At 47.9% G+C, this 25,454-nt stretch overlaps 1 protein-coding gene across 7 annotated transcripts in view; it reads left to right on the top strand.

Moving 5' to 3' along the window:
* Positions 1-25,454, top strand: part of Ankmy1 (ankyrin repeat and MYND domain containing 1) — a 46,627-nt gene that overhangs the window by 8,646 nt on the left and 12,527 nt on the right. For 5 of the 7 annotated variants that reach the window (XM_035441149.1, XM_035441148.1, XM_027397631.2 and 2 more), the window contains exons 2-8: positions 7,642-7,831; positions 11,217-11,360; positions 17,694-18,166; positions 19,957-20,173; positions 20,498-20,656; positions 21,492-21,955; positions 22,917-23,088. In XM_035441149.1, the coding sequence (XP_035297040.1) occupies positions 7,790-7,831; positions 11,217-11,360; positions 17,694-18,166; positions 19,957-20,173; positions 20,498-20,656; positions 21,492-21,955; positions 22,917-23,088 (1,671 nt within the window). In that variant the 5' untranslated portion in view covers positions 7,642-7,789. Of the gene's footprint in view, positions 1-4,105; positions 4,517-7,641; positions 7,832-11,216; positions 11,361-17,693; positions 18,167-19,956; positions 20,174-20,497; positions 20,657-21,491; positions 21,956-22,916; positions 23,089-25,454 lie in introns of those variants that run through there. The other 2 variants (XM_027397633.2, XM_027397632.2) reach the window with 1 other exon arrangement.

Genomic DNA, 25,454 nt, shown 5'->3' with positions numbered 1-25,454 from the left:
TAATATGCCATGACCAAGGCAACTTATACAACAAAGCTTTTAATTTGGGGCTCAGACTCACAGAGGATAGAGGAGTCCATGACCATCATGGAGGAAAGCATGGACCAGACAGGCAGAATGGCTCTGAAACAGCTGAGAACTTACATTTTGAGACAAAAATCATAGGCAGAGAGGAGTGTGTGTGTGTGTGTGTCGGGGGGGGGGTTGAGCAAAGTAACTAGGAATATGGAGTGCTTTTGAAACAGCAGATCCCATCCCCAGTGACACCTTCCCCAACAAAGCCACACCCTTTCCAAACAGTTCCATTAACTGGTGATCAAGCATTCAAGCACAGGAATCCATAGGGACCATTCATATTCAAACCAGCACTGTTACGGAATAATCCTTTTGGACACTGTGAAGGGTGTCTTCGCCAAGGTGCCTTCTGATTGGTTTAATAAAAGGCTAAATGGCCAATAGCTAGGCAGGTAGAGGATAGCTGGGACTTGCAGACAAAAAGAGTGCCAAAAAAGAGCTTGTGGGTGAAGAAGGGCAGGGTCTTCAGCCAGGCACAGAGGAGGCAGGAGATGAACATGCCGTGCTGAAAAAAGGTACTGCTGTGTGGTAGAGTGTAGATAAGGGATATGGGTTCATTTAAGTTGTAAGAGCTAGTTAGTAACAAGCCTAAGCTATTGGCCAAACATAATTAATGGTTATTTGGGGAGCTGGCTGGTGGGACAGAACTGGCTGGCGGGACAGAGAAAGTTCACCTATACACCACAGATGTCATCAGGAATGGGATTGGGCTAATGGGAATGAGGAGTTTGGAAAGCTTTGTTGTCCTATCCAGTGGCCAGCGTGGAAGTGCTGAGAACTGCTGTGGGAGTATACAGCAGGTGATCACTAGTGTTCAGCAGGCCAACCTATCAGATGAGTGATTCGCTAATAGAGAGTCCCACCTGGAAAGGCTGTGGAGTCACTGGCTGTGTAAACCAGTTGCTCCTGTCTGTGATTCCTCTCATGGGTCACTTCATTTCTTCCCTAAGAATCACTTTGGGTGTTTTCCCACTGCATGTATGTTTATATTGTGAAAATATTCCATTTACTGGGCACATATATCTGTGGGTAGTCAGGAAAATGATTTTTCATTTATATAACTTTGATATATGGAAAATATATTAGGACTTGCTTCATAACTAGATATAATTGTTCCACTAGGACTATAGACACTTAAAAGCCTGCTTGTTCCTTTTGCTTAGACTAACTGCACACAGTTAGCCCACTTTCAACTCAGAGCAAGTTCAAACTATAATAAAGGCTTTTGTAAATAGATTATAAGTTTAGGGCTTTGCAGCTATGCACAAGGTCAGAGTCACAGATGTCTAGCCAAGGTTACTACACAAAGTACCCTAAGCATGCCAGTTCTTTGCTTGCCAGGTCTGCTGACAAAAGACCTATGCCTCAAAGCTTCTCTCACTGGGCACTGTGCATCTGCCCTCTGGAAGCAGTCTTACTCCTGAAACCTTGAAACTCTGTCTTGCCATGGCAATGGCTCTGCCCTTACCACCTTCCAAAGGAAGCTTTGGACCAATGAGATGTAACTCTTGTGATTGTTTTATTATCACCTAAGCCTCCTTTTAAAAGGGGGGGGGAGTTTTTAGAATAGAAGAGGAAAAAAGCTAGAAGCAGCAGCTAGGAGGAATTAGAAATAGGTCAGGAGAATTAGAATTAGAAAAATAAAGAGACTTGTTTGAAACAGCAGGATGTATAAGAGAATTCATTTGCCGCCAGATACAAAATTTCTTTTTGCTTGCTGTAGTGTCCTGACTGAACCCTGAAGAGGATCTTGGAGCTGGACTCCAAAGGCTTTTCATTATGGAAGACAGCTTTGGGCAAAGGCAGAGGGGCTGGGAGAAACGGAGTCTTTGGTAGAGTTTGGGACCACTGAATGAAACCAAACTTAGAGTCTTACTCTGGGATGGGTTCCTGAGCCTCCCTAGAGGGTGTTGGAGGTGGATATTGTTCAAAGCCTCCGGCTTGATATCTCATGCTCTACTCTACTGAGCTCGAGTTGCTTACCAAGTCTGTCTCCCCCTGGACTGTGCTGTACTCTGGGTAGTTGGAACATACTTTTGAAGCTGGGCCTACCCAGAGTTGAGTCCTGACCCTAGAAATTTGTGCTGATTGAACATTAGTGTGAGTTGACAAGTCAGTTCTAGACTACATGAATAATTGGCTGTATGCATGCAATGGGTGAACTCTTTATGAACTTTTTTTTGCAATAGTATAAAAGGGGTCTTGATATAATGCGTTGCTGTCTTAAACATTGTTACTGTAGGTTGAAGGCAAAACATTCAAGCCCCTGAGAAGACACACGGGACAGTGTGCACTTAGAACTGTCTGCCTTCAGTCTGGATTTTGAGGCCCCTCCTCTTCATACCACTCACTGGTCCCGAGTGTGGGCCACATTGTAGCATCATCATCATCATAATTACCATCATAATTACCATCATCATCATCATCATCATCTGGGAACTGCCCAGGCTGGCTGGTTCTCCGGCCTTCTGAAGATGTGTTAAATCAGAAACACTTGGGTGGACCCAGAAAGCCCGTCTTGGTATGGCTTCATATGTGCTGACGTTTTACTCATCATTTAGTTAATCTTAAGTTATTTCAAGTCACAGCTAAAACAAGAGTGAACACACACACACACACACACACACACACACACACACACACACACACTACTCCTTAAAGAATTGAGTTTTTCACTTAGTACATGTCACATATATCCATGTGCTTTTCTCTAATGACAGTTTTGAGCTAGGGCCAGGCGATGGGTAAACATAATTAGTGGCAGCCAGTACTGTCTGCCTCCCAGTTTTGTGAGAACTTAAAATCACCTTACTGGCAATAGAGGAGAGTTCTTTTGCATTTTCACTTTTCCCACCATTGCTTCCAAATATCAAACTTGTGTCTAATATGTGATTTCAAGTGATTTTCTTTGCTAATTTTTCAGTCTTTAGCAGTTTTAGTAGAAAAAGCCTCATTCCCAGACAGTGATTCACTGAATTCCATAGCAACAGCAGTGGCTCAGTAGGCACCTTCATGTTTGCAGATAACCCATTTTGGCAATGCAAGCCGCTAATTTGCTGAAAGCAAGTTGGCCTGAGATCAGTTTCCAACTATCAAATCTATGGAATCTGCTAAGTTTACCAACTCACCAAAATTTAAAAAGCTAATGTTACTAGGTTTTCTTAATGAATGTTAACACATTATGAAAACATTCCTTTTGAATAACTTGGGAAGGGTGGGCAAGGTCTCACTCTGTGATCCAGGCGATTTTCCTGCCTCAGGAGTGGCATTGGGCTAATGGGAATGAGAAGGGGTCTGGAAGTCTTTTCTGTCTTATCCAGTGGCCAGGATAGTGCTGGGATGAGGGGCTTGTGCCACTCTGCCTGGTGAACCTTTATGACAAACTGTGGAAATATTCCTTTTTGATCTTTGTATGCTGAGTGTCCATGTATATACACTCATGAACATAAAATTTCAGCATGGCATGAGTTTTGACTCAGCCTTTCCACCTGCAGCTCATCCCATCACTCACGGTCCAGGGCACATTGGTACCCAGCCCCTCAATGTGTCTCTGGACATGCACTCCAGTGCATTCTCTCTGCAACCCTGTTCTAGAAGCCCCTTTTCTAGACGTCTGCCTCTCAGCTAGGACAATGTTGCATTCTAGGGCTTTGCGAGCGAACAATGAATAAAATTGGGCTTGGCAGTCAGATGGTCTTAATCATGCCTTGGCCCCAGGGTCTTTCGGCAAGCATTCTCCTTACGAATGCTGGCAGCTTCTGGCCCGAAGGCTAACTGGAAGTGTGGGGCTAACACGAGGAGCCTGCGTACCCAGAAGGGCTCGAGCATTGGCGGTGGTTGAGCCCGCGTGGCAATCGCAGCTCCGCTCGTGCATTGGCTGAGGTTTGTTCAGGGGCGGATCGGGGGGAGGGTCAGCGCAACCTGGCTCTGATTGGCTGGGTAGCACACCGAGAGCGTGACCGTCTCCAGGGCAACGTGACGCGCTCCTGTAGTGGCTCTACACGCTTGGTGCGCTCTGAGACAGTGTAGGCCAAAGGTGTGTGTCTGCTGAGGGCGACCAGGGGTGTGCGGGCGAGGCTAGATCCCATGTGGTTTTTGACGGCCCTTGCGGTGATGACCGCTCAGGAAAGGTCCAGGGAACACCCTAGGAAGGCCAGCGAGCCCTCAGGAGCTAGAGGGGGTCTACTTGGAGACTCCGAAGAGGGTCACTCAAGTCGGGTGGGACTGCGTGCAGGTCCCCCAGCTGCCACTGTCCTCAGTCCTGAGGGCGAATTGTGAACACAGATTTGCTTCTAGGTTTGAAGAGAAGAGACATGGAAGACTTTCATTCCCTTGTCACTCTGGACTCCAGTGGCTCCAGAAGTCTGGAGGGGCGAAGTAGCCAGTCTCCTGAAACCGAGAGCCAGGAGTCTGAGAAGAGCTACACCTTCTTCACCAGAAGGTGCAGGGGACCCGCTGGCAGGAAGATGCAATCAGCACCAAAGGGCAATGAGTCAGCTAGAATGCAATATTGGGGCAGGCCTTACAAATCGCTAAAGGGAGCCTGGTGTGGTGGCACCCTACCTTAATCCCAGCACTGGGGAGACAGTGGCATGCAGATGTGTCTGTTCAGGACCAGCCTGGCTTACATAAGGCAATCCGGGCCAAGTAGGGCTGCATAATGAGGCTCTGGCTCCCATACTACTACTACTACACTTCTCCTCCTTGCCCTCCTCCTCCTCCTCCTCCTCCTCCTCCTCCTCCTCCTCCTCCTCCCCCCTCCTCCTCCCCCTCGACCTCCCCTTCCTCCTCCATCGTTAAAGGTTCCTTTACCCTTCCTAGCCTAGTCTCAGTTATACCAATCCAAGAGGAAAAAGGGTGGCAAGTAGTAGCAGGAGTTCCATGCCTGCTCTTGGCTTGTCAGCATTATCCTATTCACTTCTAGCAGTTGCAGGAGTGGCCCTTGTCCATCTTGTTACCAGCATAGCTCTCCCACTACTCGGTTGATCATAGTAGGGGCTGCTAGAGCCAGGAGCCTCAGCAGAGCCTTGTCTGTGATTAAAACCCCCACCTGCACTGGTGTTTAGGAGTCTAACCTAAGAATTTACATCTCAGAGTTGGGACGTGGCTCAGTTGTTTGTCTAGAATGCACAAAACCCTGGATTCGAATCCCAGCACTGCACAAACCTGTCATGGTAGTGATGCCTGCAGTTCTACACCTGGGAGGCACAGGCAGGAGGATTAGAAGTGCTAGCTTATCCTTGGCTGTATAGTAAGTCTGAGGCTAGTATGGGCCACCAGAAGACCTGTTGGAGAGAGAAAAAGGACAGCGAAGAATTCACAACACCACAGCAGTGCCTTCTTCCTCATGATAGTCTGGGTGTCTGTCCTTCTTGACTTCTTTCTGTCTATATAATACACCAAATGTGGGTTTTGTCTTCTTGAAGTGGGATTCTTTATTGGGTAGATGCTGAGCTTAGGCTCAGTCGCCCTTAATAGGCACTCAAGGGCTGGCTGGTGGACTGGGTGAGGGCTGTGTTAGTCAGAGTTCTCCAAAGAAACAGAACTTACAGAATAAATTATGTATGCATATACATATATATATGTATATATATATGATCCAGACTCTCTTTGTATTTCCCATCTTTACATAGCTTTTTTCTTTTATATTACTTTATTCCTTTTGAAGAACTTTCTCTACCCTTTTTCTTTTATCTTCCAAGTATATTTTAAACACACTGTAACCCATTTAGAGGCCTCCCCCCCCTACCCCCGCACCTGAATCTGTCTTTTCTGTGTATCTGAATTCTTTTCTGTCTGCATGAGCAAAACTCCTAAATCTGCCATCTAGTGCTGGGGGAGCTCTCAAGCCTGCAGGCAGTGGCTGGAGAGAGAAGCCTCTCTCTGTACTGTGTGTGGCCCATGTGACAGACTGTGGGAACCTGCCACAACACTTAGCTCATGGTTGTTGGCCGCCAACTCCATGTCGCAGGTAACTGTGGGGAGACATGTCTCTGCATTGCAGCTGGCACAAGGCTATGAGACTAGGAAGCTGAGTCTGACTCCGGTTTTGTGTGTTTAGGATCTTTTAAAAAGTTTTTTCAGGTCTTAAGTGTATCTACGCCAGATGGTGGGTGCCATTTGTAGTTTCCTGTCCCAACTGCCTGTTCTCAAACAACCGGCAGCTGCTTCCCTAGAAACTGACTTGGAGACTACATATAAATTATAAATGCTCGACTGATAGCTCAGGCTTATTACTACCTAACTCTTACATATAAATCAACCTATATTTCTTATCTATGCTTTGTCACATGGCTCATGGCTCATTTTCTACACCTCCTCCTTCCTCAGCGGCTGGCTGGCATCTCTTCTGACTCTACCCTTTTTCTTTCCATCATTCTAGTTTGGTTATGCCACCTATAATTCCTGCCTGGCTCCTGGCCAATCAGCTTTTTATTAAACTGATCTGAGTGACAAATTTTCACGGTGTACAAAGGGATTATTCTACAGCAATGTATAATACTACAATACATATACAATACATATATGATTATTAAAGTGGCTTACAGGCTGTGATCTGAGTATTCCAACAATTTGGTCTCCTCAAAGAATGGCCAAGAATCTGGTAGTTGTTCAGGCCACAGGGTTGGATGTTTCTGCTGATGTTTGGTATTTGTTATAACATCTGGTAACAGGAATGTCTCAGCAAGCAGGATAGATGAACTTGCCAGCAAGAGTGAGGGCAAAAAAAGCAGAAACAAAAGCTCCTTCCTGCCATGTCCTAGCAGCTTCCAGACAGTGTGGCCCAGATTTAGCATGAATCTTCTCTCCTCAAATGATCCAACCCAAAAAAATCCTTCACAGGTGTGCCCAACTGCTTGGGTTTTAGTTGATTCCAGATGAAGTCAAGTTGACAGCTGAGGTTAATCATCACAGGATCTGAGGGGTCCCATGTTGTGTGCTGTCCAATCTAACCACCAGCCAAACATTGGGATTGGTCTCCAGAGCAGAGGCATTGGCACCCAGCATCCCAAGAGAGCTGAGAGGAGCCTGAGAAGGGGGGTGTTATGGGCTTAGGCTGAGACCCTTGTCTAAGTAACGACTCATCCCTTGAGAGCACAAGGGCGAGAGGGAGGCAAACCTACCTTGGATGCCCCTCTCTGCTGCGGTTCATGCATCTGGTGTCTGTCCATTTGTCTGTCAGTTTGCTGCCTCTCCGCTACTCTCAGACTTTTCCTAGGTCTACTTGTGTGTTTGAGTGTCTGTTTCTTGCCCAACCTGGGGCTGGTACTGCCAGCTCAGGAGGGACGACTGTGCCATGGGCAATCTGTCTGGACATAGCTAGAGGGACTGACTGGTCCTATGACCTGGGCACATTTACTCTTGTCAGTTTGTACCCTTCCTGCACAGTTCATTTCCTGTGCAACCCTACAACCACGGCGTCTCCTATGCCCCAGTGCCCCTTTGGGGGAAATCCGGAGCCTTGGGGTTATCTAGAGAGCAACATGAGGTGGCGGGGCAGTGCTCTGCACGTAGTCACTCTCACGACATCCTAGTCGCTCTTCCTTTAGCTCCCTGTCTTTCTAGGAACTCTTCATCGGATCCTAGAGAGGATGAGGAGGAGTCTGAAGGCTCCCAGAGAAAGCAGGACCTGAAGGAGACCTACATCCGGATCACACAAGGGGTGCAGGAGTGGCAGGATGGCTCTGTGTACAAAGGGGACTTCGGACTCGACATGAAGCTTGGATTTGGCGAGTTCTCTTGGCCCACAGGCGAGGTAGGCGGCTTCAGTAGGGGCCTTTCTCCTGTGAGCAGGTGTTGCGGGATAGGGTTCAGGCTTTCCACAGAAGAATCCCAGAGGACCTCTCTGCGCATGTCTGCAAAGGTGATGTCATGTCATGGTTTCCTGGGGATCATGGGTGGGGTTGGGAAAGCTGTGACCGAAGAAGATCATTTCTTATCCTGCGTGAATGTTTTATTATTTAAAATATTTGTTTTTGTTTTTTGAGACAGGGTTTCTCCGTTTAGCTTTGGAGCCTATCCTGGCACTCGCTCTGGAGATCAGGCTGGCCTCGAACTCACAGAGATCCTCCTACCTCTGCCTCCCGAGTGCTGGGATTAAAGGCCTGTGCCACCAACGCCCAGGTATTTAAAATATTTTTATTCTTTGACAGTTTCATACATATACAGAATTTACCTTGAGCATATTTACCCCACTCTCCACTCTCTCCAACCTACCTAGCACCTCCCCTTCCCATCTTAATGTCCTCTCCCTTAAAAAATAGTTTACCGAGTCCAGTTGATGCGCCTCCCATTTGCATTGGTGTGAGACCCTCCACCGGAGCATGTGCAACCTACCAGCAGCCACACCCCCGGAGGAAATGGACTTTATCAACCCCAGCAGCCATTGACTGCCAACAAATAGCTCTCCAGCTAGGGGTGGGACCTTGTGAGCCCCCCCCCCCCATCCGCTGTAGAATCCTAAGCAGGTCTTGTGCAGGTAGCCACAAATGCTGTGAGCTCCCGAGTGTAACAGCCATGCCATGTCCAGAAATTCTCTCCCCACTTCTTCTACAACATCCCCTGAGCCCTGGAGGTGGGAGATAGATACAGACGTCCCATCTAGGGCTGCATTCTTCTCAATCACTTATTCTCAGCACCTTGACCAGTTAGGAATCTCCGCACTGACTGATGACAGCTACAGAAAGAAGGTTCTCTGACCCAGGTTGAGGGCAGCACTAATCAATGGATGTAAATATAAACACTGAGAAGGCAGCTTGACAACATACCAGTTTGGCAAAACAACAGTAGTTAGGTAACATATGGAGTCAGGTAGAAATATAAGGGTATTTAATAGGGAAAAGCCTTACTTACAGAGCGACCTAGCCAGCCAGTGTGGCAGCAGTCTGTACGGCAAGTACCAAAGTGAAAGCAAAAGAGCAAATGCAGTCACCCTACGTCCCCCTGACCACGCCCTCGCAAGCTTGTGAGGGCGTGGTCAGGCACACCTGTAACCAGCCCCTAAGTAGGCGTGGCTACAGCTTCCCCTACAATTCCCCTTTTAGTCTAAAAAAGAATTAAAACTTAACAGTTTAAAGTATCCAAAATTAACAATCATAAAGGTAAAATATAAGAAACAGATACAACAATCTGTTTATGTCACATCCTAACTATCTATTTTAACTAAACCCTAAAGTCATCTGAAAGAGGTGTCCAAGCCTGAACACCTCCATGCCCTCAAAAGGATGTTCTTAACTACAAGATGCACATAGGCCCCCATGCTAGGCTATGCCCAGGACCTAAGTGAAGACTTCTTGGAGGTGGGGATCCACAACTGGGGCCCATGACCAAATTTATTTGTGCTTTTGGTATCACTGGTTGAATACAATAGCTCAGTGTGCAGCAAAGCTGGGGGTGCACTGTGTCTGGAAGCCTGGCTGGGTCATCAGTGTTATGAAGACTTGTGGTTGTTCAATTTTCCTACCATCCATGTCCAGATAAAGGACTTGGAGAATGAGGCTAGGGCAGTGTCTTAGTTAGGGTTTCTATTGCTGTGAAAAGACCCCTTGACCATGGCAACTCCTATAAAGAAAACGTTTAATTAGGGGGCTGGATTACAGTTCCACAGGTTCACCCCATTATCATCATGGCGGGAGCATGATGGCATTCAGGCAGGTGCGTTGCTGGGAGTCCTACTTCTTGTAGGCAGGATAGGAAATGGTCTGAGGATCACACTGAACAAAGCTTGAACAAAAGAGATCTTAAAGCCTGCCCCCACGGTGACACACTTCCTCCAACAAGCCACACCTCCTAATAGTGCCACCCCCTATGAAGTTATGGGGGCCAGTTACATTCAAACTACCACAGGCAGTCTAGGAGCCCTGGTGTGGGAACCTTTCCCGTTCGATGCTGCTCCTGGCATGTCAGGGGTCATGGGCTCCTCTTCTGCTCCTTTGTTCCAAGTGCGGCTCTCCCTCTGGCAAGGGTTTCTCTGACTTGGTGCCCCAGGCTGGGGGTTGCCTGGTCTAGTCCTCCCTCCAGTATCTAGTGCCTCCTGTTTGTTCAAGAAACAGTGGAAGGAACAGGAATTTCTCAGCCTAGTTGCTAAAGTCCCCTGAGCCCAGCTCCAGTCTGGAGGCTGTGTTGATCCAGGCAGCTGTAGCTTGGGGCAGGACAGAGGTAGGCATACTTCGGCTATCTACTCTTTCTGGTAGGAGCATTTCAGAGCAGGGGGATTACACAGGGGTATAAATCACTAAAGGTACACTTGTCCAGAGGAGAGCAATGGTGGGGGAAAGAGCAGCTGTTTAGGATGAGGTCTTAGGAGAAAAGAGGTATTGGGATGGGAAGAAGGGCAGGAGTCCTCCAAGACCCCAAATGGGAGCAGATGTGGGCAAAGCCTCCAACCCAGTCCTGGAACTCAGGGATGTCAGGAGGCAATGTGGGGCTCGTGATGATGGTTATACCTGTGTGCTTGTATCTCAAATCTTCACCTTGTTTCTCATTTGCTCATTGTTCATGACTTCTTGAGAAATCATAACTAAGAGCTGCTGGCCCAGCCTTTCCTTAGGAGGGAGATGCCACCTCACAGCATATGGGTCAAGTACAGTGCCTGGGGGATGGGTGACACCTTCCTTTCCTCTCTGGTCCCCTTTGAAACACCCACCTGACATTGTCACCTGAAGGGCTCAGGACAAGGGCACAGAGGCTCACAATGGACCCAGCACTGAGTATCCATTTATTAACCCTACCTTGTTCTCAACCAGGCTCAGGGTCCCCTACCAGCAAGTATCCTCCAGCCAGCCTGGCCTCTGTTACCTGAAGGAGAGCACTCTGCCAAACCTAGGAGGAGTGCTGGCCTGGCAGAAGCTCCAGGCAATTCTGACACCCCCCACCCAAGTCCGTACCAGAGCAGAGGGCATGGAGGGTGGACTAATAGAGCGAGTTGCCTGGAGACCTCTCTGGGTATTTTGAGTGACCAATCCCAGTTATCACATTGTTCACCTGGACTGAAAGAAGCCTTGTGTCTGGGTTACACAAGAAGCCCATCACAGCCCGGCCAGGTGTGGTGGCCTGGCTTAGCAGTTACCTGCCAGGGTTGAGGTTCCAGAGGGAAGTGGCTTCTCCCAGATAGGAGGCTCACTGACCTCTTCACTCCACAGACCTACCGTGGGCAGTTTTACCGGGACCATTGCCACGGTGTGGGCACCTACACATGGCCGAATGGCTCCAGTTTCACGGGCTTGTTTTACCTCAGCCAACGAGAAGGCTATGGCACCATGTTCATGAAAACAAAGTTATTCCAGGTGAGGAGATCCTGTGTTCATGTGATAGATAGGACACAATGTGTTCACGAGGGTTGGGCTGTTGTGTGTTCATGTGAGGGACAGGGTTACTGTGTGTTTGTGAGGAGCCTCTACATGTTCCTGAGGGGAGGCTGCTGTGTGTTCACCAAGGGCAAGGCTGCCGTGTGAACACACATGTGAGGGTGGGCTTCTGTGTGTTTATGTCAGGTGGGGCCTTCCTGTGTTTGGGAGAGGAGTGGGTGCAGCTGTTATCTAGGCCACTGGAGAAAAAGATATTTAGGTTCTGGAAAAGTTTAAGTAGAAGTAGCTTTCTTATTTTAGTGACTATAATACTACCAATAGGAAGGATATAAAAAAAAATTTAAAAATGCACCTATCTATTCCCAGAAGGATGTTATCAAGTTATGTATCTTTTGAATTAAAAATATCATAAATGAGCCGGATGTTGGTGGCACACACCTTTAATCCCAGCACTCGGGAGGCAGAGGCAGGTGGATCTCTGTGAGTTTGAGACCAGCCTGGTCTACAAGAGCTAGTTTCAGGACAGGCTCCAAAGCCACAGAGAAACCCTGTCTCGAAAACCAACCAACCAAACAAACAAACAAACAAAACCAAAAAAAACAAACATAAATGTTTAGTTTTAATATATAAAATGGGTCTTTCTCACACATATATCATTTTAAAACGTTCCTCCCCACCCAAGGAAAAAAATACACATGACTTTCTACCCCTTAATGTATTATATATAATTCACAATTATATGCACTCTATTACTAGAAAGTTTTGAAAGTTTCAACAAGTATAGGTTTGTGTGCTTGGGTACAAAATGGCTCTCTCACCCTGCGTCACTGCCCCATGCCTTTGTAGTCAGTGTCCCTTCCAGTCCCAGCCATGGCTAAGCTTCTGCCTGTAATTGTGCCTTTGCAAGAGAGGACCACAATGTGGAGCCCTGGGTCCAGTGTCTTCCTCTTGGCCCACAGGGCAGATCCAGCCCCATGGCCCACTGTTCTGTTTTCCTTTGGTTACTGAAGTCTCCATGGTATGAAGCCACCACAGCTTGACCGGAAGTCCTTTAGACTGCTTCCTGTTTGGGGCAATTGTGAATAAAGCTGCTGGGCACGCATGTTTAGTTTGGTTTTGTGTGTGCATGTAAATATTAAATGTAGATTTTCATTTCCCTAGGGAAACTTCTAAGTGTAGCCTGGGGTGTGTGTGTGTCTTAATGCTCCCTGTCTGTGATGTTTTGTCTCCCACCCATGGCTGCGGGATGCCAGTTGGCATCCCTGTGAACACTTGGTGTTGCTAGTGATCCTTGCTAATAGCAATGCGTTTCATTGTGGGTGGGAGTAGTTCCTTCCTAACAAAGAGCCAGACAGCCTATCATACAGTCCCTCACCCCTTACCAGGTGTTTATCAGTTTTGTTATTTGTTTCCCTCAGAGAATCGGCTTTTGGTCCAGCTTATCTGTCCATTTGGTTCTTTGTTAGCATCAGTGTCTTCCTGTCCACCCTCCCAGTGCACCCCTGCCTCTAGTGACTTCCAAAGCTTTTCTCACTTACTGCCTGCCCTCTTTTTGTCAGATATACTCTCTGGCTCTGTGTTCCACAGTTTTGATTTCCTCATATTGTCATTTCCATTCAGTTCAAAGTGCATTTTAATTTCTGCTCTGATTGCTTTTTTGACCCATGGTTCCTTGTCATATCTATTGCTTTTCATGTTCAGACTGGCTTTTGCTGGCTTTTTGCTACTGATTTCCTGTGTGCTTGCTTAATTTGCATGATTTTGGTGCTTTAAGTTGGCTGTGACTTGTGTTATGACCTAGACTATGATCAGGTTTTTTCTTTCTCTTTCTTTCTTTCTTTCTTTCTTTCTTTCTTTCTTTCTTTCTTTCTGCCTTCCTTCCTTCCTTCCTTCCTTCCTTCCTTTATTTCTCTCTCTCTCTCTCTCTCTCTCTCTCTCTCTCTCTCTCTCTCTCTCTCTCTTGTTCTTACTTTTGTGTTGCTAAAGATCAAACGTAGGGCCTTGTTTGTGCAAGGCAAATGCTCTAATACTGAGCAACAGTCCCAGCCCTCTTTTTACTTATTCTGAGACTGGCCTTTAACTCACTCTGTAACACAGGCAGATCTTGACTTTGTGGTCATACTGCCCAGCTTCCTAAAAAGCTGGGATTACAGGCCTTTATCACCATGTCTACCCAGCAAGGCTGACTTTGTAGTGTTTGTTTTTAAAATCTGTTTGTTCACATGAAGGTCAAAGGACAACATTGTAGAGTTGGTTCCACATTTGTCATGGGCTCAGGGAATGGAATCCTGGTTACTAGGTTTTCATAGCAAGTTTCTCTACCTGCTGAACCTCTCATGGCCCAAGGCCAGCTTTTAAACACATGTCAGCAGTTGTTGACAGTGTTTCCTGAGTCACACATTTTTGATGTTTGTGTTATTTTAAGTTGAAAATAAAGTGTTGGTTTTTTTTTTTTTTTTTTGTCTGCTGACTCTGCTGGTGTTCGAACATGGTAAGTTAGAATATCTCACCACAACTGAAAAAATTTAAATTTGTATACTCTGTATACTCATTACTTATTTAATGAGTAAAATCTTGGATTTATTGTATTTGCCTTATGCTCTTTTACTATAATGAACTGATAGACCCTCTTTAAAAATAATCCCTTCAGGGCAGGTTTAATCCTAGCACATGGGAGGCAGAGACAGGTGGATATCTGTGAATTGGAAGCTACATTGGTTTATATAGCAAACGCAAAGACAGCTAGGCCTATATATAGAGAGAGACCCTGTATCAAAAACAAACAACCATAAAAGACAGAAAACCAAAACCCAAACAAACAAAAACCCTCTTCAATATTTCATGACCCAAGGTCTAAATTTAATAAGGTTATAGAAATTTAGGGACATTATTTCCACTGTGGTATATTCGTCACCATAATTTTAAATAATTTTAGATATTTCTTCTCTTTTTTTGAAAATGTGTGTGTGCTTATTTGAATTTAGTTCAGTAATGGTCACTGGACAGTTAGATCTGCCTTGTCCCATACAGAGGTCGAAAACCATCATGCTGGTGTCTGCTGAATGGTTGAGATTCCCCTCTCCAAAACAAGGAGTTCTGTAAATGGAGAGCACACACCAGGTTCTTTATTATGGTAGCATTGGGGTGGAGCCCAGGGCCTTACACACTCGAGGGAACATGCTCTACTGAGCTAGACCCTCAGCTCCCCCACACCAGAGCACAAAGATTTATTTAAAAAAAAGCAAAATATCTGAAAAGCTTTGAATATCAGGTATATTTATTTATAAGTGATACTTTGGAAAGGTTGAGCAAAACATAAATGCTGTATTAAAATGAGTTCCCCCTCAGGACGGGAGATGCAGCCCATTTGGTAGAGTGCTCTTGCAGCACTCACAAAGCTTCAGGTATGATTGACAGTACCACATAAACCAGATGGCATAGATGCCTGTGACCTAGGAGCTGGAGTCAGGAGGAGCAGAAGTTTAAGTTCATCCCAGGCTCCTTCACTCAAGACCATCCTGGGATACTTGAGTCCCTTTCTTCAAAAAATCAAACAAACAAACAAACAAACAAACAAAAAAACAAAAATAGAATCTTACCCAGATTTTTACTTTTTGTGGTGCTGCTACTGGAAAATTTAAAATCACATGTTTGGCTAATGATTTCTCACCTGCTTTTGACCAGGCAGGTTTGGTGTTAGTAGAAACACATTTGGGATCAAGTCTTGCCTTGTGTGTGCTACGCTGACCCCACCGTCCAGCATTGTCCCCTCACTTCTGGCCTTCATTTGGATTGGAAGGATATTTTTTTCTTTTTATTTATTTATTATGTATACAACATTCTGCTTCCATGTATATCTGCACATCATAAGAGGGTACTAGATCTCATAATGGATGGTTGTGAGCCACCATGTGGTTGCTGGGAATTGAACTCAGGACCTTTGGAAGAGCAGTCAGTGCTCTTAACCTCTGAGCCATCTCTCCAGCCCCATGGCAGGATATTTTTAAAACCAAAAACATCATCTTATTTCCAGACCATTGTTTTAGATGTTTTACACTCTATCCCATTAGGACTCCCCCAAGCATTACATAATCCGTGTGTGGTTTGAAAACTGCAAGAATGAGTTTAGACTTTCCCCTCCATTTTCCTATTTTGAGTTATGTACTACTTTCAGATATATTAAAAGCACATATTTTCCAGCTTGTGTTTGGACAGCATTTCAGGAGATGCCTGGTTTTTTGTTTGTCTGTTTGTTTTGTGTTTTCAAGACAGGGTTTCTCTGTATAGCCCTGGCTGTCCTGTAACTCACTTTGTAGACCAGACTGACCTTGAACTCAAAGATCTGCTTGCCTCTGCCTTCCAAGTGCTGGGATTAAAGGTGTGTGCCACCACCATCACACACACACACACACACACACACACACACACACACACACACACACACACACACACACAGTTTTATTCACACTTGGACAAATACCTAAGAGTGAGAATGCTAGTTACAAATATAAGTGTGCAATCATTTTCCTAAGAACCTTCCAAACTGCTTTGCAAAGTGGTCATGGTGTTTCAGCCATCAATAAACACTTCAATGATTCCACATTCTTGTCTCACTCGACAGTCCATATTTTGGACGTTAGTATCCATGTGGGCACATTGGGACATCTCCTTGTGGTGTAGGTTTGGAGCACCTCGATGGTAGGCAAGCCTCCACTCTATCCCCCTCTGCTCTCCAGGGAGGTTGATGCCCTCCGTGGGGGATGGAGAGAGGGTCTTTCCGAGTCACTCAAGCTGACCTTGAACTCATTCTGCAATCCAGCTTGGCCTTAGATTTGCAGTCTCTTTGAATATAGGTCTGGTTTGTTGTGAGGAGCCAACTTGTGCAGCTGATGTTTGGGTTATGTTTTTGAGTTGTTTCCTGTCAACTGCTGAGCTGCTGGGTCTTGACCAAGAGAACTGTGGACTCCATGCACCCATGTGACAGCTCCTTCCCCCCTGGAGTGCCTCTTTCCCTCTGGCCCTGGTCTTGCTTGGCTCCCTAGTGTCTCTTCCTGGCCCTCTTGCTGTTATAGCTGCAGCCTAAGCTGAGCTTTCCAGATAAGGCTGTTAGCTCCCTGTTGGGCCCATCAGGCCTGCAGACCACCTGGCTCCTCACCATGCCCCACCCCTCCTCTTACTTCTATAAACCTTCCACCCCATTGCCTTAGTCCCTCACAGGCTCTTCTGGAAGTGTGTCTGCTGCCCCATGCACCTCCCTGTAGAGTGAAGCCACCCACAGACACTGCACCCCTCTTTCTCACAATCCACTCTGTCAGGCTACAGGCCTTCACATCACCTATGCCCACCTCAGACTGAAGCCAGGAAGCCAAGATGAGACTGTCTGGTGGTGGATAAAGGCACAGGTGCCATCATCTCCATATTTTAGGTCATTGGCTTTGGTTGACCTTTGACCTCCCAGTGACCTCCGGTGTCTTTTTAACTTACTTTAGAAGAGGCAAGTCTTCAAAGCTAGGGCTTTACTTTGACCCCTGCCCCAGACCACTGCTCCCTGTTTTTTGTCTGAGATCCTTTCTTCTCTGCGTACGGGAGGCGGGTGGTGATGGAAGCCTTTAGAAATGGCCTAGAAATCACTCTCTCCCTTGGGGTCATAGAAAGCAAAGAGCGGTTCCTCTCCTCTTCCTTTCTCTGTTCTCTTCCTTCCTCCTCCTTTTCTCCACTCTGGAGTGAACCTGAGTGACAGATGGGGTGGGGCTGGTTCCTAATAGGCTTCTCTGAAGGGCCTTATCTGCAAGAAAGAAAGAAAGAAGGAAAGAAAGGATCAGCCTGTGATGTTCACTGACTGAGCGCAGCATCACAGGCTGCGGTTTCTCCACCCTCGGAAGTATAGAAACTTGTAGGTAAATTGCCCGGCTAGCAATTAACTTCGGCCTACAGGGAGTCTCTTGGGAACGAACATATGAGTGTGTCCCCATCACAGCTTCAGCTTGATACGAGTGTGTCCCCATCACAGCCCTCTGTCATGTCCTCATCTGAGAGGCCACTCCTAGTCTGGCTCTTTGTCTTCCAACTTGGCCACAGCACCTTCTCCATGCACCTACCTCCATGTCTGAGCATGATGGCCTTGCTCTGTCCTAGTGCCCAGCACACCTCATGCGTGTGTATGTGTGTGTGTGTGTGTGTGTGTGTGTGTGTGTGTGGTGTGTGCGCACACGTGTGTGTGCAGCACATCTCTTAGGAGTACATTTTCTTTGCTGATTTTATGAAACTGTAACTAAGCAGAAAGCTCTCCTGGCCTTGTGGTTTCCCTTGTAGGGATTGTATAAAGATGACCAACGGTTCGGGCCAGGCATTGAGACCTACCCTGACGGCAGCCAGGACGTTGGACTATGGTTCCGTGAGCACCTCCTCAAGCTGGGGACAGAGGTCCCCAGTAGCTTCTCCTTGTTGAACTACCCAGAATTCTTAGACTTCCTCACAAGCTCAAGGGGCAGAATCAGTCTCTCAGATGAGGAGAATAAGATGTGGGGTCTCCCTGAGGACCAGGACCCCTTCTTCTATGAATATAAACGATTTCTCCTGAACGATGACATCACGCTGCCTCCAGAGATGCATATCTATTCAACTGACAACAGCCACCTGCCTATGACAGGCTCCCTGCGAAGAGAGCTGGAGGGCCGTATCTTCATGAACGAGATCCCTCCATTCATTGAGGATGAAGAGCCCTGGCTTATAACAAATGAGACTCCTTTGTTGGTCAAAATCCAGAAGCAAACTTACAAGTTCAGGTGATCAGTCTGGTCTTTCTCTCTGTCTTGTCCACTTGTTGAATAGGGTACCCTTTGGGGTGGGTTCTGGTGTTCCCCTTTACTGGGCTGCTGCTAAAGGCCCGAGTACCTCTCAGCCTTGCTTGTTGAACATGAGAACACAGTGTTTGTCTCAGTGATTCAAACAGTCCCCACAGTGCTGTGAGACCAGACAGGTGCCCTGAGGGTAGGGAGCCAGGCAGAGCTTGAGGCACCTATGTCTGTTAGGGGGCAAGGACTCTAGGCTTGTTAGACCGTTCTGGGGGGGGGGGGAGGAGTGGCCAGAAATGGCTCATAAGTGAGCTGTGCTGCAGTCCCAGAACAGGAGTGGACCCTTGAAGGGGATGTGAGTTAGGGTACACTCTGAGCAGAAGCCTGAGGGCAAACCTTGGGTTTTGGAACCGTGAACATTCCCTCTGCTGTAAGCCAGAGCTTGTGTGCTTTAAGGCCAGGTTCCTGTCTTCCTTAGAGGCTCTGTGAGTCAAGTCTCTACACACCAACATAATAGAGGAGATTGCTATTACCATCATTTGTTAATGAAGGGTCTGGCAGAGAGCCAAGGGTGTGATTCGGGGAAGGATTGGGGCCTGGAAACTGATTAGACCTCTGGTCTTTGCAAGGAAAGCCAGGAAAACCGGCACTGCTCTGCCGTCTCCGGAGATACCCTCCATACCCACAGCTTGGGGAAAGCCAGCACCTGCCCAGGGAAAGCTTTATGAAGATAGCCTTCATACGCACAGCCCAGGGAAAGTCATCACTCATCCAGGGAAAACTTCACCTTAGAAGTTAAAATACTCAAGTACCTTCTACTGTTCTTACTTCCCTAAACATTGCCCTCAGATATCAGTGAACATTTTAGCGTGCATTTGATGGGCACACATGACTATTTGCCATCTGTCTATTCTTCCTTCCATCCATTCACCTACACAACCCACTCCATTGACTCATCAATCGATCAATAATTCATCTAGCTACTCCTTCATCCTTTTACCCGAGAAACTACCCTTATCTCTACCCACCTATCTACCCACCCTTTATTCATTCAGTCCACGCATTTACCCACTCCATCTACACCCCATATCCATCTTCCTTTCCATTCCATTCACGAATTCACCCATGCACTATCCATCCATCCATCCATCCATCCATCCATCCATCCAATCATCTACCTACCTATGCCATCCATCCATTGAGTAGCCATCAAATGAGCTCATAAATATGGACAGCTATTGAGTGAATAAAGTCTATGGGTTCTTGATTGGGAATGGCATTCTATACCCACAGGAAGATTTTAGTGTTGTGTGATGGCCTAGGCCACGGGACATTGGTATTCTCTACTCCAGCAGAAGGCGGGATGTGTTTGCTTGGCTCCAACAGTGGAGCCACATGCATGCTGGCTTTCTGCACACTCAGGGTCCTGCCACTGAGAGCATATTTCCTAGTAAAATGGTAGTGAGCCCGAGGAGCCAGACAGGTACAAAGGTTGCAGGGCTTGCAGTTCAGCACTGAGCACTTTACCTCTAGGTGATGTGTATCCCTCCCTGGGCACTCCATCCTGATTGTAACTGGCAGGCAGTGTAGCCATTAGGGCTCAGGGAGATAAGGAGTGATGGGTACTGAGGAAATGGAGAGCTCAAAGCAGGAAGGGGAATTCTGAGGGGTCAGAAGAATGAGAAGTGGAGGAAGGCAGCCCCACTTGGGCTCTTTCTTGTCAAAGGTAATGGGTGATCTAGATTGTAGTCTAATATCAATGAGGCCTGTTGTGTTGCCAGGAACAAGAGTGCCCACACCAGCTGGAACATAGCTGCCATCCTGGAGGGGAACCGCAGCTGCTTTGGGCCCAGTGGCCCCAAGGAGCTCATCTCCAGGGAGATGATCCTGAAGGCTGAGGAAGGGGACTATGACTGGATTTTTGGAATCCTGAGGGACAACCTTGCCTGTGCTGATGTGGCTGACTCCAAGGGCTACACAGTGCTGGCTGCTGCCGCGGTAAGTCCTTTCTCCATAGGAACACTGGCCTATGGAGTGGGCTCCCTTGTGTGGTCCACTCAAACAGTGAGCGTCTGACAGGAGCTGCCCAGTCCTTGCCACTAAACCAAACTCCACTCATCCAAGTGTGACACTGAAGGCCAAATGGAAGCATGCTGGGAGGAATCCATTCATCTCTCCATTCACGCTAGTCCCTTCACCAAGGCCAAATGAGTGTTGTGTGTCCTGCAGCGGTATGAGGGAGCATGGATGCCAGGTGGCCATCTCCATGTCCTGCTCAGGGCCAGCTCCTGTCTTCACAAGTCTGACCTTGTCACTCTGTAGGTGCATTCTCACCGGAACATTGTCAACCTTCTCCTGGACTACGGGGCTGATGTGAACAAGCGCTCGGATGAGGGCCTTACGCCTCTTAGCATGTGCTTTCTCCAGTACTACCCCAGCAAATCCTTTCATCCCAACATTGCCGAGAGGACCCTGCCCCAGGTCAGCCCCTGTTCTCACCACCCCTTCTTCATCTGCTCTGCATCCCATTTACCTTAATGTCCACCGCCACCTCCCTGGTGTGTGGACCAGGCCTGTCTATGGTGAATGGAAAAGATAAGTCTAGTGGGGAAGGGGTCAGAAGGGAGAGCCTAGGAACTCCCAAAGGCATCCTGAGCCATGCTGCATGTACCAAGAGGGGCGTGTTCCCTATGAGTCACACGCGTAGCAGCCTGGGGTCCTGAGACCTCCCCCAGAAACATTCTTGACAGTGAGGCCGGGGAAGGGCCAGAGAATCTACATTTCTAACAGATTTCTGCTGGTGCGTAAGTCACCAGTCTAGGGACTTCTCTTTGAGATTCCCGGTGCCTAAGGCAAGAGATGGAGAGCAGCACCACTGTGCAGAAATACAGTTTAAGCTGCAATCCAAGTGCATAATGAGAATTTTCAAGCAGTGAGAAAGTAGTGAAATTAATTGTGATGATGCAGTTTTATTTAGTGTGAAGTGTCTAGTGCCGGCCCCGCCCCATGTGAGATCAGTATGAAGAATGAGGGTGAGCCATCTCACCAGCAATTATCCTTACCTTGTACGGTGATGCTTGGTTCTGGGCAGATCACGTTTCATAAGCTCAGGAGGCACAGGTGGTGGTACGAGCCCTGAGCAGTGGCTGCTCACTTCTAGTTCTGGGTAGTGACTTCAGAGTTGTCCCTGCCCCTGCAAGGGTGTGTAGACTGTGGACGGAGCCCCACACCACCATCCAGATTCTTCCTGGGGCTGCTGTGGAGGGAAGAGCCTCATTCCCTTCCTCTAATGAGACCTTTTTGGTGCTTGCCATAGGAACTCCCCAAATCCTTGATCACTCCCAAAATCTCATTCCTGTTTGGAGAGCCAAATGTGGATTACTTCTACGATATGGGCGTGTCCACCCCAGTTGGAGAGGAATATAAGTCATCACCACCCCTCTCAAGCATCCTGGAGGATGCCCTGATCCTGGGCACTGTACAATCCCGGGAGTCCATCAGCTGGAAGAGCAGTGTGACTCACAAACGAGACACCCCCTCAGTGAAGAGTGTCAGCAGTGACATAGAGAAGGAGCCAGAGGACATGGCAGAAAATATGGATGCCAGCACCCTGTACAGCGTCAACACAGACTTTGAGTCTAACATGTGCCTGCGAAACTACTCTATCCACGTCTCAAAGGACATTCTGGAGAAGAGCGCCCAGGCCTATAGTTCACTGCTGCACATCCCCGCCCTCTCAGACAAAGGGACCGTGAGGAAAATGGCACAGACCATGGCTGAGTAAGTCACCGATGCTCTGTGGTAGGTAGGGGCAGAGAATCGCTTCCAGGGCAAGTCACGTTTTCAGGGGGTACCCTTCACAGCCCTGCACCACCACCAGCAGCTGGTTCTAGAGACAATGTCCTATTGTCTGGGACTCTGTGATGGCCAGTTTTATATCAGCTTGACACAAGCTAGAGTCACGTGGGAAGGGGGAGCCTCAAGTAAGAAAATGCCCCACCAGATTGGACCAGATTGGGCGAGACTGCGGTGCATTTTCTTGATTGATGGCTAATGTGAAAGGGCCCAGCTCAGCGTGGACTGTGTCACCTCTGGGCTGGTGGTCCTAGGATATATACAAAAGCAGGCTGACCCAGTAAGCAGCACCCTCCATGGCCTCTGCATCAGCTCCTGTTTCCAGGTTCTTGCCTTGCTTGAGTTCTTGCCCTGGCTTCCCTCAATGATAGACTGTGACCTGGAAGTGTAAGATAAAACAAACCCTTTCCTCTCCGAGTTGCTTTTTGTCATAGCATTTTATCACACTAAAAAAAAAGCCCCAAGATAGCATCCTTTCAAGGGCACCATGGTGGGGCTGTATTTTCAACACATGGGCGGTGTGCAGTGGGAGGGTGCGTGCATATCCACCTCACTGTCTGGTACCCACTCCAGGAGGGGCCAGTCCCCACCTCATGAGGAATCTCAGTGAGGTTGTGACTGTGCTGGACTGAGGCCCTGCAGGACCACAGCTGAGGTTAGCTCGGGTGGCCCACACAGGGGGGTCTGATGTTAGTTAGCTATGCTTCTGAGGATGGGAAGGGCTGACATTGGGTATTTCCAAGAAAGACTCGATGCTGGGGTGCAGTGTGTCTATGTTGTCAGCACCCCTCATCCCTTGTGTGGAGGATCCTGTCCAGATCCCAGGTGTGGTGACCGCCCCATACATGCCCTCCATCCTCTGACGCGGCCCTTCTGGTACCCACAGGCGTAGAAACCGCTGGCTGACCATCACGTTGCTGCTGCACAGAGGTGCTGATCCCAACCTATGCCAGGTGCCCATGCAGGCCCTGTTTCTTGCCGTGAAGGCCGGGGATGTGGATGGGGTGAGGCTGTTGCTGGAGAGCGGGGCCCGGACTGATATTCAGTTTCCTGCACAGGTGGGTGTTAGCGGTCAGAGGGGCCTCTGCCAGACAATGGATGTGGGACACACACAGACTCCCAGGCCCTTATTCTAAAGCCCATAGCTCCTCAGGGCCGGCAGTAGGGGGCTGGTCCACCCTGCCTGTAAACACCTGGTGTGTGAGGCCTTGGTGGCATCATGGGAGGAAGGGGGCCTACCACTGAGGTTTCATTAATATGGTTTTGAAGGGGTGTTATTTCTCACAGTGCTCCACGAGGAGTGTAGTTTTCTAGTGCACCGCCTCGCCTGTGTTTGAAACAAATGTGTGATGAGAGTTATGAGAGGAAGCAAAGGCCAGACCCACCCTCTTTCACAATGGCTTCAGTTTCATGGAGAGTCAGAAGGAATCGAAGCAAACTGGGGAGCTCTTTAAGCCCGGCAAGTCCAGCCAGCTGAAAACAAGCCGGAGTTTCCTGCCCATATATCTGTTTCTATGTCTCCCTTTGACCATGCCCCGTGTCCCTTCTGCCTTGCTTATCCTGGACCCCTCCTGCACTACTGCCACCCACTGGAAGCCCTGGGTCTGGACAGTACTACCAGGCACTAACTAGCTACTTCCCATTCTGAATTAGTTCACCTCCTGGGGAACATGTTTGACAAGCACATTGCTCTCAGTTCTTGAGCCTGTGTGAAGAGCTGGAACTCCGAGGATGAAACTCAGCTGCCACAGAGTTTGTTGGCGGACTCTTGGCTTTCAGGGTTCCATTTGTGTAAACCTTGCTCATATCCAGTCCACCTGAGCAGTGGGCAGACCATCTAGTCCTACCTGGTCCTTCCAGCCTTCCCCAAGCCACAGCTCTGGAAACACTGTCCTCAGGGACAGAACACACACTATATTAACTCCCAACATCCCTGGAAGTCACCCAGGGCCTTGTGCCCTAGGAGGAAGGTCAAAGTGAGGCTAGGCTTCCTGCACAGTCCATCTGACCCCAATGCCCATTTTTGGACTGCCCTAACCCCGGGGTAAAGACTATCACTGTAGTTCAGTGTATCAGCTGCACTTTGTCCTTTTGTCTGGACTCTGATTGTGGTTCAGACCTCAGCAAGTCAGAGAGGAACCTGGGTGGCTTGCCCAAGGACAGAACACTTGCATACAGTTGGGGAAGTAAAAAGTCATGTGGTCAGATTAGTTTGCCCTTAACTTGAAAAACACAGAACAAGAAACAGAAACAAAAAAACAAATCTCCTGCATCGAGAACCTGATGTCTCAAGCCCACAGCACAGTGGCCTGGGTGGACTAGTGAGGCCTTGGCTCCTGCCTCCTCCCTCCTGGGTGGCTTCCTGTAATAATTTTTTCTTTAGTATTTGAGTCAGAGCATCATGTGGCCCCAGCTGGCCTCAAACTGGATGTGTGGTGGAACAGGCCTTAACCTTGTGATTATCCTGCCTCAGCCTCCCAGGTAGCTGTGATCACAGTCATGTGCCACCACGTCTGGCTAAGGGGGTTGCCTTTGCAGTTCCAGGCAAACTCTCTGCTTGGCAATTAAGTCTCTGTGAGCCCCTAGGAGCCCAAGTTAGTGGAGTCTGTAGGTTTTGTCTGACCTAGGCCCTCTGTGAGTATGTTACAGATGCATAGCTTGGTCTTCGTGTGGGGCTCCTAACGGGAGGATCAGGGACTGTGTCTGACTGTGCTTTTGGGACCCTTTCCTCCTACTGGGTTGTCTTGTCCAGCCTTAATAGGAGAGGAAGTTCATAGCCCTTTTTTTTTTTCTCTTTGGGGGGCCTACTGCCCAGCTCCCAAATAAATACAAGGTGATTTATTCTTACTTATGAATGCCTGGCCTTAGCTTGGCTTGTTTCTAGTCAGCTTTTCTAACGTAAATGATTTCCTTTCTCTTTAATTACATTTTGCCTTCGGGCTTTTTACCTTTCTTTATTCTATATATCTTTCTTGCCTTCTTATTCTGTGGCTTGCTGGCTGGCCCCTGGAGTCCCCCTCTCCTTCTCCTTTTTTTCCCCGGGCTCTTTATCCTCTTCTCTAGAGTTCTATTTATTCTCTCTGCCTGCCAGCCTTGCCTATTTCTCCCTCCTGCCTAGCTATTGGCCCATTCGTTCAGCTCTTTATTAGATCAATCAGGTGTTTTGAGCAGGCCAAGTAACACAGCTTTACAGAGTTAAACAAATGCAACATAAAAGAATGTGACATACCTTTGCATCATTAAACAAATATTCCACAGCATAAATGAATGTAACACATCTTAAACAAATACCCCACAGCACCCAGCTGCTCTTGGGCTGCGGAGACTCCACGCCTGAGTCAGCTGCAGGAGTGTGTCAAGGTTGTGTGCCCTGTAGAGCTAATGCTTCCTTGCTTGCTTCCCAGTGTTCCAATATCTCCTGCCT

This window comes from Cricetulus griseus, chromosome 2 (genome assembly GCF_003668045.3).
Source record: "Cricetulus griseus strain 17A/GY chromosome 2, alternate assembly CriGri-PICRH-1.0, whole genome shotgun sequence".
Classification (NCBI taxonomy): Eukaryota; Metazoa; Chordata; class Mammalia; order Rodentia; family Cricetidae; genus Cricetulus; species Cricetulus griseus.
Note: the sequence above shows the minus strand (reverse complement) of the source record. Positions and strands in the feature narration are given on the sequence as shown.